The sequence below is a fragment of the Nelumbo lutea genome, chromosome 4 (assembly GCF_056320005.1).
Source record: "Nelumbo lutea isolate HS-2025 chromosome 4, American lotus-T2T, whole genome shotgun sequence".
NCBI lineage: Eukaryota > Viridiplantae > Streptophyta > Magnoliopsida > Proteales > Nelumbonaceae > Nelumbo > Nelumbo lutea.
Genome location: NC_142687.1, coordinates 95,790,484 through 95,806,907, shown reverse-complemented (window position 1 = coordinate 95,806,907; position 16,424 = coordinate 95,790,484). Strand labels below are relative to the sequence as shown.

The 16,424-nt window shown below is 35.7% G+C and overlaps 1 protein-coding gene and 1 pseudogene across 1 annotated transcript; both read left to right on the top strand.

Annotated features, from left to right (window-relative positions):
* Positions 1–6,504: 6,504 nt before the first annotated feature.
* On the top strand, positions 6,505–12,864 carry FKBP53 (FK506 BINDING PROTEIN 53). The gene is made up of 11 exons (XM_088984180.1): positions 6,505–6,789; positions 7,007–7,080; positions 7,248–7,483; positions 7,671–7,816; positions 8,518–8,872; positions 10,574–10,759; positions 11,581–11,887; positions 12,094–12,181; positions 12,269–12,310; positions 12,442–12,490; positions 12,621–12,864. Exons 1-11 carry the CDS (start codon positions 6,777–6,779, stop codon positions 12,703–12,705), a joined length of 1,581 nt encoding a protein of 526 aa, XP_088840306.1. The 5' UTR covers positions 6,505–6,776; the 3' UTR covers positions 12,706–12,864.
* Positions 12,865–14,586: 1,722 nt separating this feature from the next.
* On the top strand, positions 14,587–15,143 carry LOC148861993 (putative rRNA-processing protein EBP2 homolog; annotated as a pseudogene).
* Positions 15,144–16,424: the final 1,281 nt, after the last annotated feature.

Genomic DNA, 16,424 nt, shown 5'->3' with positions numbered 1-16,424 from the left:
TATTAAAAATCACCATAACAAAATTTAGAAACCCAAAAAAGAAAAAAAAGAATTTTTTCTCCTCTTTCTATTGTTCCCAATTGATTAATATCAAGAATAGAAAAGGGACACGTTTCATATGCAATGTGAATGAAGGGTTTTGAAAATTGCGTAAGCCTGTAAGAATTCGAGTTTTGATGACGAGAGTTGTGGAAATGGCGAAAAAGTCAGTGATGGATAGTTTCAATAGCTCTTTCTCATTGTTCGCTTTAGAAAGTTAAATTTTGTGGTTTTTTTACTTGTTCAAATTTATTTTATAAAATTAGAGGGATTGAAGAGATGTTACCTGAAAATGAGGGATTGCAAAGATCTGAATTTGAAAATGATAGATTGCAGAGCTCTATGTATTCCTTCATATCTGTTCTATTTGTAACAAAAAAAAAAAAGGAAAAAAAAGATTCTTAGAGTACAGTTCTTTATATCTCATTGCAAGGTTGAAGGCATTGAATCTTTGTAGAAATCGAAGAACTCATCGTTAATGGCAGACAGCTTAGTATGGAGATTCTAAGGAGATTCTAAATATTGCTTATCTCTCTTACATAAGAGATAGATCAGATGGTTAAACTTTAAATATTGCTTCATATGCATGGAGATTCTAGGGAGATAACACATGTTTGCAAGTTATCAAACAGATTGGTGTGGAGAAGAAGGATATGCTTTTCAATATTGAGCTCATTAACATGGGTGATGTTTGCCATCAATGCCGTTTTCTGAGAAAATGGCATCATCTAGGCGCCACATCAGAGAAAGCGGTGTTTCAAACAACCTCTTGTTGTTTGGTACTGTTTTTCTAGAAAAAATGTTGTTTCAGATCACACCTTGAAATTTGAAAAAGTGTGGTCTAGAGTAGACCTGTTCATGGGCCGGGTGGTCCGACGGGCTGGTCCGTCCCCCGGACGGGCTTGAACAGGCTTTTTGGCCAATTGGCTTAACCTTGGGCCAAAAAGCCCAGTCCACATAAAATTTGAGTCAGGCTCGGGCTTTGCCAAAATAGCCCGGCCCGACCTATAGTTAAACCTAAGTAAAAACCTTATGTGATGTCCATTTGAATTAAAATAGATAATGTCTATTTGAATAGGGAAAAATTCGAATTTTTTTTATTAGGTCAGGCTTCGGGCTTTTTATTAGGGCTGGGCTTGGGCCCAAGTTGTAGGCCCATTGGTCGTGCCTGATTCGGACTCGGGCCTAACATTTTTCTGTTAATAAAGAGTCAAAGCCTGGCCCGATCATGATGTGGCATCATTTTGGACTTTGGATAATATAGACCAATCTTGAAAATGGTTCTACATCACTGACACCAAACAGAACCAGTACTATTTTCTCATAAAACAATCTATGTTGTAGCACCGGTTCCAAATAAAAAATAAATGCCCACATGCCCAGCACCGTTTTTATTAAAAAATAGTGCAGTGTTCCCAGCACTGAAGCCAAACACCTACAAAGATTGTCATTGAAAAGAATTGGGCAGAACTTTCTAGATAAGAGACCGTAAGAGGTTCCGAAATGTATGAACAAAATCATCTTCTTTGGTAAATGGTTGTCTTGTTAATAAGAAGAGCTTGCTAGATAAGAGAGATATCGTCAGAGTTGTAACATAAGGGCTTATTGGTTTCCATGATTTTCTTTATTTTATATTTATGGGAAAGATCTATAATGCTGGAAAGACATCATACGGGAAAGGCTTTGACCAATCACAATCCCCCGGGAAAAGACACCTGATTAGTTATGGCTTTTAAGGAAAAAGAGTGCTTACGACACCAATTGTTACCCTTCTTTTACTTTTGACGAGTCACAAATTAAGTGGACAGGTGGATGGCCAGCAAAACCATGGAAAAGCAGGGGAAGAACTTGTATAGAACTGATCAAAACCATAGAAATTAACACCTTTCGTCTTTACTCTTACTCTATTCCAAAAATCAGAAGATCACAATACCACCATCATCAACGACCTAGTATACATTTTGTGGCATCTCCCCTCCCCTTAATAGAGTACACCCCAATTTTTCCCTTCACTAATCCATATAAAACAAGGCCGCAAGTACACTTGATGACGGGCGGAGTCAGAAATTTTTTGTGAGGGGGCCAAAACCTGAAGTGAAATGGGTGAAAGGGGGAGTAAGTATGGATGAGCCCATAGAAAGGTCCAACCATTGGGGTGGAGAGTTTGGGAGGGGGGAAATTTACATGGAAAGCTCTATTTCCAAGTGAAGAATTCTGAATCATAGGGGAGAACATGGCTCCCCTGGGTCCCCCCTGCTTGGTGAGTCTCATTATCCAACAATGCACACTTTAAGCTTAGAGTTCAAATCTGCCCCCCACAACATCACACAACATATTTCCGCCGTGTATATTGGAAACATCTCATGATGATATACCAGAAATGATCATGATATCATCGGGAGATTTTCCCAATGCACTTGTATTGGAACTAATCAGGATCATGATATCATCTTCTTATCTGAAGCTACGGATGCTCTCACTTGTATTGGAAGCATGGGAAATTTGGTGGTAGGAGAGGAGGGAGGAGATGAAAAGAAACCAGAGAGGTTACTACGGAGGAGAGAGAAAGGGAAGAGGAAGAGAGGTGGGTTGTTGGTCGAGACTTGAGAGGAGGATAGGAGTTTTAAGTGCGACCCATATGTAATTTTTAGGTTTTTTTTTTATTTAAATTTAAGGAACGTCACATCAGCATGTCTGATTATTTTATTTGAGCAGTTTGAGGGTGAAAATGGCCCTTTTAACTCTTTAGGATCTAAAATGCCCATTTTTGCAAAATTCTAAGAGTTGTGAGAGCAAAAAATCCTCCATCAAATAGGATTTTGAATCATCTCAATGGGGCTAACTACAAAAATGCAGAAAAGACAAGTTAATATATCATTGCTAAATGAAGCTACTCATCATCTTCAAAGCATGCTTGCAAAGATCACTTGTCTTTCAGGATGTTGACCTTTCAATACTCACATGGTACATGCTTGGTTTTCAATGGTGCTAATATCACCAAAGTTGGTCAATGTTCTTGCAAATATTCGATAAGAGAATATATTAATTGAAAAGGTAAGGTATCTAAATCAATTTGTGATTTATTTCTACCTTGAATGTCTATCTATCATTTGGTTAAAGTAACGAAAAATGATGTTGATAATTTGTTGCTGCTTACACTCATGACAATCAAGCTCGAGACCCTTCTCCTCAAATTGAGCTTAAACTTTCTTGACAAACAAGATGCAGCGAAAGTTTAAGGCTAGGTCAATTAGGTTCAGCAATTAATCAACATATTAATACACTTGAATCAATCAAACTACTGAACCAGTAAACCTGCAGCTATCCAAATCTATAATCATCTTGAGATTCAAGCAGTGATTAGCCGCTACTAGAATCTAACTACTGAAATATAAATGCTAATGAGATGTAGACAACAAAACAATAAAAGTAAAGCAGTTAAAGCTCAATAGCTACACTAGCTGACCTTGTATCTTATAAATAAAAAACAAATGAAGACAATCAAAGAACATATTACAAGATATCAAAGATTCTAGTATTGTAGTTATGACTTTGAGAATGTTAATAAAAATGAAATGCAAACTTGAGAAGAAAAGAAACATGATAAGGCACACAAGGATTTTTAGAGAGGTTCAGCCAATCATACCAATGTCCTCTACCTTGGACTACCATTAAGGACTTTCACTAATCGATTGAATTTCCTGAATGCTAATCGAGCCTTTACAACTAGTAGGACTTCATGGGTGTTTGCAATACTTGAACCAATTGGACTTATACGGGTGCCAACAAGAACCAAATCAATAGGGCTTTTGAGTGCATACAATATCGTGTAGTTAGGCTTAATAGAGGTGCCACCAAGACTTATTTGCTAAAAAAATCTTCACCAATCAAACACACGATTAAGTTACAACAATGACCACATAATGTCACTACAATATTTGGAAGTATATTAAATAATTTATATGAATATAAAACCGAAAAGAATTTTTTACTTCTGATAATGCTAATAATAATGATATTGCAGTAAATATGATAAAAAACAAATTAAAACCAAATTTTAATGGAAAATTATTTCATATTAGACGTGCATGTCACATATTAAATTTATGTGTACAAGGTGCATTAAAATTTATTTCACCCCATATTAATAAAGTTATTAGAATTGTATTATGTATGTTAGAACTTCAGGGGTTAGAAAACAAGAATTTAAAAAATTGTCATGAATATGGAAAAAAATATAAAAGGTTTGTATTTTATTCAAAACATAAGTGGAGTTCAACATATTCTATGTTAGAAAATTATTTATCATATAAATTTAACAAGTTATTATGATAAAAAATGTGAAATGATTACATAACTATTGAAGATTGGGAAATTTCAATTTGTATAGAAGAGTTTTTACAAAGTTTTTATGATGCAACTAATTTATTTTTAAGCGTTTATTATCCTACTTCATGTGTATTACTTAACCAATTATCTATAATTAATGATATATATATATATATATATATATATATATATATATATATATATATATATATTCAAAATATAGAGATATTCTACAATTTCAAGAAATTGTTGAAATTATAGAAACAAAATTTTAAAAATATTGAAAAATGTTTTTCCTTTATAATTTTGCCTGCGAATTTTGACCCTAGAATTAAAAAATTAGGTTTAGGCCATGTTTGGGAGTGCTTATTTGGGCCATTAAACACTTATTGATATTTGGGAAATAAGCCTGAAATAAGTGCTTATTTTAAAAATAAGGGCGTATTTTTTAAACCCAAATTTCTAGCTTTTTTAAGTGCTTATGCAATAAGCACTTATTGAACTTTTTTATTCCAAAATTATCCCTAGTTGAATTTTAAAATACCACTTATAAAATTATCCCTAGTTGAATTTTACAAAAGTACTTTTATGAAATGACTTTTACAAAATGACTTTTATAAAAGTACTTTCATAAAAGTGTTTTTATAAAAGTAATTTAATAAAAGTGATTTCGAAGGATATATTTTGAAAATTTGAAAGAAAATGAAGGACAAAATAGTCACAAATGCTTATTTAAGTGCTTATTAGAGAAAAAGACAATCAGACACCCAATATAAAATAACTTCTTATTTTAAAAAATAAGTACTTGAAAAAGTTGGGTGCGAAATGCAAATAAGTGCTTATTCAAATAAGCACTTATTTTCAACTTAAACACTCCCAAACATGACCTTAGATGTTTTACTTGATCTTTATCATAGAAATATATTAACTCAAATTGGAACAACAAAGATAAAGTTAAATACTTTATTATTTCAAATGTATGAAATTCAAAGTTTAGTAGAAAATAAGAGAAGTTCAACAACCACACCACATGAAAGTAGTAGTGGAAATAAAATTTAGTCAATAATAAGTAGAGAAGGGCAACAATGGATTGCCACCTCTTCATCAAATTCATCATTTGATGGACTTTAATTTTATTTGCAACAATTAAATATGTCTGATTATCCAGCTTATAGGAAACATAGAAGTTGATATTTTAGCTTGGTGGAGAAAAAATTGAAAAAAAAACCAATTCTTTTCGCCATGGCACGCGATATGCTAACCTCTTTGGTGTTAACGGTTGCATTAGAGTTTTGTTTTTCTGCAAATAATTGGGTTTTAGACTAGAAGAGGAACAACTTGAATGATCAATCTTTGGAGATGTGCATCTATTTGAATGAGTGACTAGATGTGAAAGACAGGTTACAAGACAAAGGAAGACATAACACCTCAACTAATAGTTCACCAAATGCAAATGATGGAGGTGAGAACTTGAAAAAGTGTTTTTTTTTTTGTTTTGTTTTGAAAGGAACATGAAAAATTACAAGAATATAACAAGTATTGGTTTCAACAATTTTATTTGAGAATTATTTGCAATGTATTCAAATAATCCAATCCCATTGTAATTTTTATTTTTAATTTTATCATTTTATTAATTCAATTCTATTGTATTATTATTTTTCAATGTATTTTTATGTTTCTTTTGTACACATTAAGTTTGAAATGAAATAAAGTTTTCACAATTTTTTCCAACTTATTGTCGATTATTCATCCTAATTTTTTGCTCTTATATGTCTAAATTTTATTAATTTAAAAAAAAAAGAAAAAAACAGAAAAGCCTGGCCCAGGTCCGATTCCTCAGGCCTGACACAGCCCGGGCCGGCCAGGCTGGGTTCCAGGCCACGGGCTGTGCTGGGCCTGACCTGCGAGGGGGGATCGTGCCGCACAGGCACGGCTCACCAAGGCCCAGCCCGGCACGCTCTAGAATCCATCACATTACAGGTTACTCCGTTACTGGCTACCACTTACCAGATTGGAATATTTTATTTTGATTTTGATACAGTACATCGACATTAATCTTGTATCGTAGTTCTGCCGTGCAGATTTTTTTTATTACAAACATTTTTTTATATACTAATATACATCGACAATATATCCACATTAATCCCTGCCCTTTTGGCGTTTGCCATTTACCTTTACCGAACACAAGCTTTTTAGTTTTCACATTCTCGTTGTCTTTCCGTCTTTCACTTTCTTCGCGGCATTACAATTACAATTTTCATAAAAAATTTAAAAAGCAAGCCAGCTGTGAAGGGGCTGTTATGTTAGGGTTTTAAGCGAAGCAGAGCTTCCTCTCTAGGGTTTAAGGGACGCTTCCATTGAATTGAAACCCAAGCAAAGAAACCCGAAAGAATATTCTCTGTTCGGATATGGCCTTCTGGGGTTGGTTTCTACTCCATCCTTCATGCAATTTATTTTCTTGATAAATTTCTTTCGTTTTATTACTGATATTTTCGCTAATTAATTTTATTATTCATTCTAGTTTTTTAATTCTTTTGGACACTGCAAAATGAAACCATCTGTTGTTTTTTTTTTCTACTTTTGGCTCTCGTACCTTGGTGATTCTAGGGTTTGTGCATCTTCATTTTCCATTTTTCAGGTGTCGAAATAAAGCCGGGAAAGCCTTATACACATCAATATGATGATATGCGAGGAAGACTTCACATTTCTCAGGTTTGTTGTTGATACCCAATCCATCTTCTGATATATATGTTCATCATCATTATCATATTTTCGTTTTATCTATCGGCTTAAGATCATTTGGATTCTCGTCATCTGTGTATTGGATCCGGAGTTATTTTTTCTCCTTAACGTGGTATACATGTTGTAATGTGGCTTAGGCAACGTTGGGTACCGGGTCATCTACAGACAAAAGCTTACTTCAATGCAATGTAGGGGACAAGAGTCCCGTACTTCTGTGCTCTCTGTTGCCCGACAAGACTGAATCGTGCCCATTAAGTCTCGAATTCGAGGAGGATGACGATGTCGTTTTCTCGGTTCTTGGCCCTCGAAGCATTCATCTCACCGGTTTCTATCTGGGGGTCGTCCAGGATTTTGGCGGAGATGACGATGAAACGTATCCTTTTGAACTTCCGGTGTTGATCTCTTTCTTGCATTTTTCCATTTTTCTCATGCATGTACCATTTATACGGTTCTTTTACTGGTTATCTCATTATGTGTTCTTTTTCTTGTTTGTATTTTTGGGGATTTGTTAGTTCATCACTTGCTATTGCTTTCCTATACGAATTGCTTTATTGATATAGAGATTCTTATGGAGAAGATATTGGTGAGACTGAGACAGAGGAATCCACTGATTACGATACTGAAGATGAGGATGAATATGATGAGGATTTCATTGATGACGGTGATGTGGAAGTCTTTCCACCTTCGCCTGTTCCCAATAGTGGAGGTATTTTGGAGGCATTTTCATTATGGCATGATATTATACTGGTGCCACTGTATATGATGCTAAGATCAACTAGATTTCATGAACCCTTATTTTTGTGGATAGAAGGTAGTTATAATATTAGAATTGGCGAAAGCCATAAGTAATATTAACAAGTATGGCTATAGTGTATTTCTTTGAGCTGTACATAAGCTGTTATATCAAAAAGGTGCTTAAAGATGATTTAATCCCGGTTGAATCTAAAATGATTGAACTGAGAACTTTGAATGCCACTAAGATGGTCCACAGCATCTGAGTCTGAATGTTTTGCTTACTACTACTTCCTTTGCTGTTCTTTTTCAGGTGTATTGCTGTTGTTTTATTATCATTGTTATTGGTAGGGGTGCTCATTGTTTGGTTAACCAAACCATGAGCTATTTTTGAAACTGAACTGGCACCACCAGTTTTTGAAAAACTGGGAACTGAAAGTGAACAAAAACCAACCGGTTAACTGGTTGATTGGTTTGGTTCCCTTGGCTCGTTTTTATTTTTTATTTTTATTTTTGTTCAGCACCTCTAGTTATTGGTAATGGTATTGTTGTTCTTCTTGAACTGATACTCTGATTTGCTATTTATTGAATTGATATTAGATCATTTCTGCATATTGACATTTTGTTCAATTCAAGAAGTTGTGTCTGAAATCCTGTTGTTTTTTTTTATTGCAGTTGTTATTGAGGAGATATTGGATGATGAGAAGCCTACAATTGCAAATGGAAGCCAGAAACATCCTAAGAAGAAATCCCAGTTGAGGGACTCTGACAATGATGACAGCTCTCAGCGGCAAATTGTTGTCAAAGGTAGTACCAGTGCCCAATTTTTAGAAAGTGAAGATGAAGATGGCTTCCCTATTTCCCCCCGATCTAAAATCAAATCCAGTGTTAACAATCTAGAAGCAGAAAAGGAGAAGACAGACAAGAAATCAGACAAGGAAAGCAAGAAGAAGACACAAGATGATGGCAACCAAGTTACAGGTTTAAAAAGGAAGAGTAGTACTGCAGTTGAGGATGATGAGCCAGTAAGGTGAGAATTTATGTGTAAACCTGTTTTCTGCCATGTTTTGTTTGGATGAGTACTGCGGAGAACAAATTGTCCAATAGAATATTCACGAGGCACAGGATGAAAAGTTTATGCAGTCTACTATACAGCCAAGTAGATCTGTTTCTTTTTCTTAAAAAATTACCTAAATTCTAGACTACTCTTAATTGCCCTGCAATATATGCTAATTCATTTTTTTTTATAAATAACAATATTCTAATTCTTTTCATTATACATTCCTATACTACTAGATTATTTTAGGGAGTAGCTCCATGCAGCATGCACCAAGTGGATTTGTGTATTGGTAGTTTGGCATAATTGAAGAGCCAATTTACACAATGAATGCCATCTTCCTATAAAAATTATTTATGTCTTTTGAGAAAGGCTGCATTTGGAGACGATGCGAATATGTGTGAATGCAAATATGTAGACTGTAAAGTGGTTTATATAAATTGCAAAGTTGGGTTAGTTTTGCATTGACAAATTTACCTTCTTACCAGTTACCAAACAGACTTTTAGCTGTAGTGGCTGCAAACATGAATTCCAATAAAGCATATGCTTTTTTTTTTTTATCAAAAGCCCACTTGAATCCAAATTTATTTCTTTTTTATTCATGTACTTTTACATCTTATTATCAATGTAAATATGCATTAGTCTGTCATTTGTCAATGCAAAAACATAATGTTGCCAAACACAGGCAAAAGTGAACCAGAGTGCAAATTTACCCTGAACCGGGATTTACACTCCATTTGCATCGTTTCCAAACGCAGTCAAAAGGTAAAGTATGTCATTCCCCAAAAAGTGATAAGCATGCACAAGCAGGGACCTGTGTACAATAAGGGAGTATACCTAAATAGGGATGCTCTAAAAATGACATTATATTGGGATCCTGCCCCACCATTTTTCCTATATAACTACGAAGTTACAAAAACAAAATTTTGCAACTTTTTTTTTGTGTTGCTGAGTCAGACTCAGTCTCCTGGACATGCATATGATTCTGATTCCCATTCCTGTGTAATACCGTTCTTGAACTATTATTAATTTGGAAAAGTCCAGAAATAGTCAGCAATTTGAACTGTTCAGTTCCTAGTGTTGAACTTTTCAAACCATTCAATTATTGGAAGAACTGAATGATTGAGACTATGATTCAATATTTGTCAGTTTTGTTTGTTTTTTGGATGTGGAACCTTTTTCTATGCGAGGCAAACAGAAGAATCCTTGGTGGATCATGGGGCTGCTTTTCTAGTGCTTTAAATCTTGCTTTGCCACTCTTTCAACATTTAGGGAGGGAATGTGTCAACTTTCAACTGCAACTTAAACAATTATTCTATTCAGATGTTTTAATTTATGGATTTACTGCTTTCCTATTCACATAAGCACTATAGTTAAAGCATTGCCTAGGTGTTGACTAGGCTTCCTTCTCTCTCTGTCTCTCTGTCTCTCTCTCTCTCTCTCTCGCTCTCACTCTCACTCTCGCTCTCGCTCTCGCTCTTGCTCTCGCTCTCGCTCTTGCTCGCTCGCTTTTATGCCGGATGAAGACACTGTTGTGTGTTGACCCGAAGGATGTTTCTCTCTCCTTTTGGTATAGTATTGTGTGATAAGAGTACTAATTCAGTGGTCTGTATAGGCAGCTTGAATATGTTTTATTTAGTTTTGAAGTGTCTTATATGCTTTTTGCACAAGCAGGGGAGCTGGTCAGCCATGTGATGCTTCTGTACCCTCTTCTGAAGTTGGCTTGGAAAAGGGAGTGGGGACCAAGAAGAAAAAGAAAGAGCAGGCTAAGGAAGGGAGAGCCCTTGAAGCTGCAAATGATGATAAGAATGATGAGCCCAAGGGAGATAAAATGCAACCCGAGCAGAAACATCAAGACAAGTAAGAAAATTTTATCTAATTTGTTTTTAATGGTTTTGAATGACAATTTCCACTAGTGCATGGTTTTCATTTTGACTTTGTTGCTTGAGTTATAATAGACTATGCATATTTGTACTGGTTTATTATATGTAATTGCATGCTTAGTGGATTGCAGCCACTGGAAAACAGGTATTCTGATTAGCAGTCCTTGCTCTTAACACCTAGCCCATTCCAGTTTCATAATGAGCTTGAGGTTGGCCATGTGTAGTTTTGATTCCACTTGCCTTGTGTCACGGTCACCTAATGTAAGGTTCTATGTTTCATGGAAACTTAATGTGGGTTCCATCTGACGTTTTCTGTGTCACAAAGCTCATGATTTGATTCTTGTGGCCCAGTGTTATGTATAGGAGGAATTTGGGAATAAACTGTATATATAATTGTATTGGATCAACCGATTACGAACACACTTGATCAACTTCTCCTCTCTTTATTAGCTATTGGCTAAACCTAATCTATTACTTGTCTGTAATTCTACAGCTGTTCTTGCACTAATATGTGCCATATTACCATGCCACTAATATCACATGGTAAAATAGTTATAAGTGAGACGAAAATTCATGTCCTTTTGTCCATAACCCATACACATAGTATGCCGTGATACTTGGATCTACCATTCTGTTTTATACATTTTCCTTTTATCAATGGCACAGATATACATAGTTACATTTAGGTGATGTTATTGGTGATGTTAATTTTTTTAAAGTTATTTTATGTAGTGATTGTAGCAGTATCTAATCTGTAATCTGTACTTGCAATGGAATTTTGCTGTATGTTATGAATAGGAGTCTTGACATGGATGAGGAAAATACTGCTGCTGCTGTTGCTGAAACACCCTCTGAAGAAAAGAAAGGGAGGAAGAAAAAGAAGAATAAGAAGAATAAGAAGAGTAAGACTCAAGAGACTGCTGTGGATGTGGTTAAAGAGGAACCTTCTTTGGCAGTGGATGAAAAGAAGGCGTCCATTATGGGGTCTGAGGGCAAGAAAGTGGAAGCAAAGGCATCGCATGTGAGGACCTTCTCTAATGGGTTGGTTATTGAGGAGCTAGCAATGGGCAAACCAGATGGCAAAAGAGCTTCTCCTGGAAATAAGGTTCTTGTTCCGTGTGTACAAACATGCTAATGGGCTATTTTTGCATAGAAGCCATGAATTCTAGTTTAGATGACACCAAGGAAAATGATTGTTTAAATTTGAGCCTATCATTACATTCTCTGCGTGCATCTGTAGTGCTTTGGCTTTGATCATCTAGCAACATGTCAGTTGAGATTTTCACATGAACAACTATTTCTTGGTTTTAGGTTGCTGTCCACTACATTGGCAAGTTAAAGAAGAATGGAAAAATATTCGACTCTAATATTGGTAGAGCATCTTTCAGATTTCGACTAGGTACTGCCACTTAAAACACTGGGATCATCTGGCATGAGTATGATGGTTTATTTTCCTTAAAGTAACCGTTTATATTGCTTTCTACAGGTGTGGGCCAAGTTATAAAAGGATGGGATGTTGGCCTTAATGGTAGTTATTTTGTGAACCACAAGCTTTATTTGAATGAATTTCATTTTGTTTATTTCAACATCTCTTGAAGTTGTTTTGACACCTCTTACAAAACAGAAAGATGATTTGACATATAACTTGGGTGCTTTCAGGTATGCGCATTGGTGACAAAAGAAGGCTAACAATCCCACCATCAATGGGGTATGTAATTGCCTCCATTTCCTGTCTCTGTAATTTGGTTACCTTGTAATAGTGTAGTGACTAGTGAACTACTTCAGGTTTACTCAGATCCCTTGTAATATGTGCATATTGTATCATGCTTGTAATGCAGGTATGGTTCACAAGGCGCTGGTGGGCAAATACCCCCTAACTCATGGCTGGTTTTTGATGTTGAGTTGGTTGATGTCCGAGGTTGAGTTGATGTCCATTGAATCATTCGCAGAGAGAAACACTGCCAATTTTTTGTTTTCCGCCCACATGTTTTACTTTGTTGACCCGCCTTGTAAGCAGTTTTGATCCTTTGGGCAAGACCAAAATATCTTCTTAATAGATGGAAAAGCAAATTCTCAGTAGAAGGCTCCGTTTTCTTCTGAAGTCAGGTGTCCTTTTGTTTTCTAATACCGATTACCGAGCACTTGTTTAGTATTCTTGGCTGCGCTGCAACAAATTAAAAATACATTCTTTTTAGTACATTTACCTAAGCATTTGATGCTTGAGGCCATTTGGATACGTGTTAAGTCTCTCGGCCATGCATGTTGCAGCTTGAGCCTCTATCTAGATCACCGAGACCTGTGGCCTTGTTTAATCTACATTTTAAAGTCTTTTTTTTTTTCTAAATCATAGAGCAGCAGATGTATTTATGACGCTCCTGCAATGTAAACTGAACCAAAAAATCTGGTTGGTTAATTGGTTAGTCGAATTGATTAGTTTGGTGTTTTATAAAAACTGGTGGAATCAGTTTGGATTTCGGAATATATATAGGATGCATGTGATGAATTGAAATCCTAGTGAGAGTGGCTAATCTCATCTAGGGATGTCAGTCAATGGGCCAAATTAAATGATTCACTCCTACCTGGAGGTTAGAGTTTTGATTATTTAAAATCGGGTGCAGGTTTGGAGTTTGACTTTGGTCAGTCTACAACCGTGCTTACACCATTCCAACAGCCCTTTACAACCTTGCATTGAGAATATCTCCTTTTGAAATAAATCATGTAAATGGGGAAATATTCCTAATGCATGGCTGTAAAGGCTAAATCACCTAAGTGGGAAAATATTCTCAATGCATGGCTGTAAAAGCTAAATCACCTAAGTGGGGAAATATTCCTAATGCATGGCTGTAAAGGCTGTTTGAATGGGCATTGCACTGGCCGAAGCCGAACCGAACTGACCTAGCCATCCGGTCATAATACTCTTACACATAAAGGGCATTCTTATAATTTGATTTTTTGGGCTTTGCCATCCTCCACCCACTGGGACATAATACCCCTACACATATAAAGGGTTTCTTGTAATTTGGTCTAACTTCAAACTCCTATGTAAAGTATATGATTTTTTTTACTATTTACTTTTGTTTTTTTTTTCTTTTTTTTTTTGTTCTTTCACTTTGGAGAAGTGATACCTTGGGACCTATAAACCAATTTTTAACATAAATTAATGGCTCGTGAATTTTCAAAAAGTATCACAAAAATACAATCGAAAACTGCAAGACCGGTTGAGTCGGTATCGAGTTGAAACCTATAGGGCAGGCTAGTTCAGAAACTATTGCAAATCACCCAGCCTTTCGTGGGTTGCACTCACATTTTTATGGGAGTCTAACTAATTGACCATTAGGTAATTTAAGAAGGTAGGTGACACTGATTACAACATCATACTGCTATGAATCGTGCTTTTTTGTAATCGTTGTTCATAGATTCTGTATTATCAATCTATGGTTGCAACTTATAGGGCATTTCATTCCTAGACATTAACATAAAAGCACAATGGTTGGATGTTCATGAATATCCGGTTGACTAAACTACTAATTTTTTCTATTTTAAAAGAAAAGAATAAATTGGATGACTAGCTTATTTGGTGGTTGCTGTTTCTGACATGATCCATCCTAGTTATTTCAGTCCATGGAGGAGACGCACTGCCATTCCATTTCCTTAATAAACAGAGAGCTAATGATGTATATTTTAAGGTGATGTTTAATGCATTTTCAGTTAAATTGTTGGCTCAGCTAGCTACATACCTTTGTTTTTTTTGTCCAATAGGTTCCTAATCAAATAGAAGTGGCTTTACTCAAGAAAAAGCCAACAATGTCAACTGGGGATACAATGGAGGAAGATGGAATGAGAGATGTTGATTGTGAAGCATTTGAGTCCGAATCAGAATCGGAAGAGGAGTATGTGAGGTTGATTAAGCCTTCTAATAAGTCCATATATAATAGGGTTGGCCTCCTACATTTATCAAAGAAAGGGATGGTCTCCTAAAGAAGGTAGGTGATATAAGTTGCCTTGGTAATGCAGAATGGGTCCAGAAGCCATCTATTCATATTGGTCAAGAGCAAGAGGTTGATGTCAATGACAACTTGGAACGTGAGCTCTCTTTCTACACCCAAGCAAAGGAAGGAACTACGCAGGTCTTCGAGATATTGCAATTGATGAGGCTCCCTTTTCTCAGTTTTCCTGACTATTATGCAGAGATGGTGAAGACAGATGCTAACATGGAGAAGGAAAAGATCAAGCTCTTGGAGGAGAAGAAAAAGATTGAGGCTGAAGAAAGAAGAGCTAGAGAAATAAAAAACAATACAGAACAACACATAGTGAGTATGGTCAGCCATAGTAATTGGCAACTTAGCATAAGGACATATTAAAATCTAGGAACTTTAATTGCCAATTTAGATGTTTTCTTCATCGAATTGTTGTTAGCAAGGTAATCATATATCCTAAGTGAAAGTTAAGCTTGGGATGTGGCATTTTATTGGAAAACATGAGAAAATGAATTGAAGTAGAGAATGTGAAAAAATGGCAATCTTCTCTAAAAATTTCAAAGAAAAGAAAAATCATTCATTTTTCTAAGACCTAATACAACCAAATAAAATAGAGAAGGCAAGGCATTTTATCAGAGAGAGCGAAAAAGACAAGAAAGCTTACCATAATTTATGGGAAAATTGAAGAAGCAAATCCCCTGTTATAAACAAACAACCCTTCTCTGCATTCTCCTGTTGTTAACTAATTAACCATCATGAACACATCTCCTGTTGTAAACTGGCACATCTATCATCCAGTGAAATGCATGCTTTCAAAGCCATTTAAACAATATATTTTATTTGATTCCATTTAGTTGGGATTATGGCCATGTTGAGTTGAACACTTGATTTGTTTCCATTTGCTAGTTTTATACAGATTGAATTCCAAAACTACTTCATTTAGTTGATTTCTAGTTATTACTTGTTTATTTTTTTTATCAATAGTGTTTTTATCTATTTTTGAGACATCCAATAACTCAATGTCTGCTAAAATCCATCCAACCCCAAAAGAAAATATCTATTGATCTCGAATTAGAAATGACAGCATATGTCCCTTCCTCCCTTATCCAAACTCCAAAGGTGAAATCAGGAGAATAAAAATAAAGCCTCAGGCCCAAGAATCCCACAAATAGAGCCTGATTAGGCAAACTCTGAATTGACTGCTAGTGTTGTCAATGGATTGGGTCCGGTCTTGGTCGAGGTAGATCCAGTCCCGTAATAGCAAACCAGAACCAACTCGATCATTAATTGGGACTATCGGGAATAACCTGACAATACCTGATTATAACCTACAACTGTAGTTTTTACCCATAATTTGCTAATCTCTGTGGTCTAGTTTTTCTATTTTGGTATTACATACTTCACATTACAAGGGATTCAGGGATGGGGACAGATCGAGCAGGGTGCAGCTGAGACCCACTGGCCATACCACAGAGAGCCTACAGTGTCTAGTCATGTACATTCTTATAACTAAATCAGGTTGAATTTTAACTTCTTTGAGTATTTTCAAACTACAAGAATGTGCAGGTGAAGTGCCATTTCATGTGCTTTGTCTCCCATATTACTACAAGTTTGGCATTTTATAGTGGTTACTGGTTAGCACAACCTTAGAAATCATTTTATAGT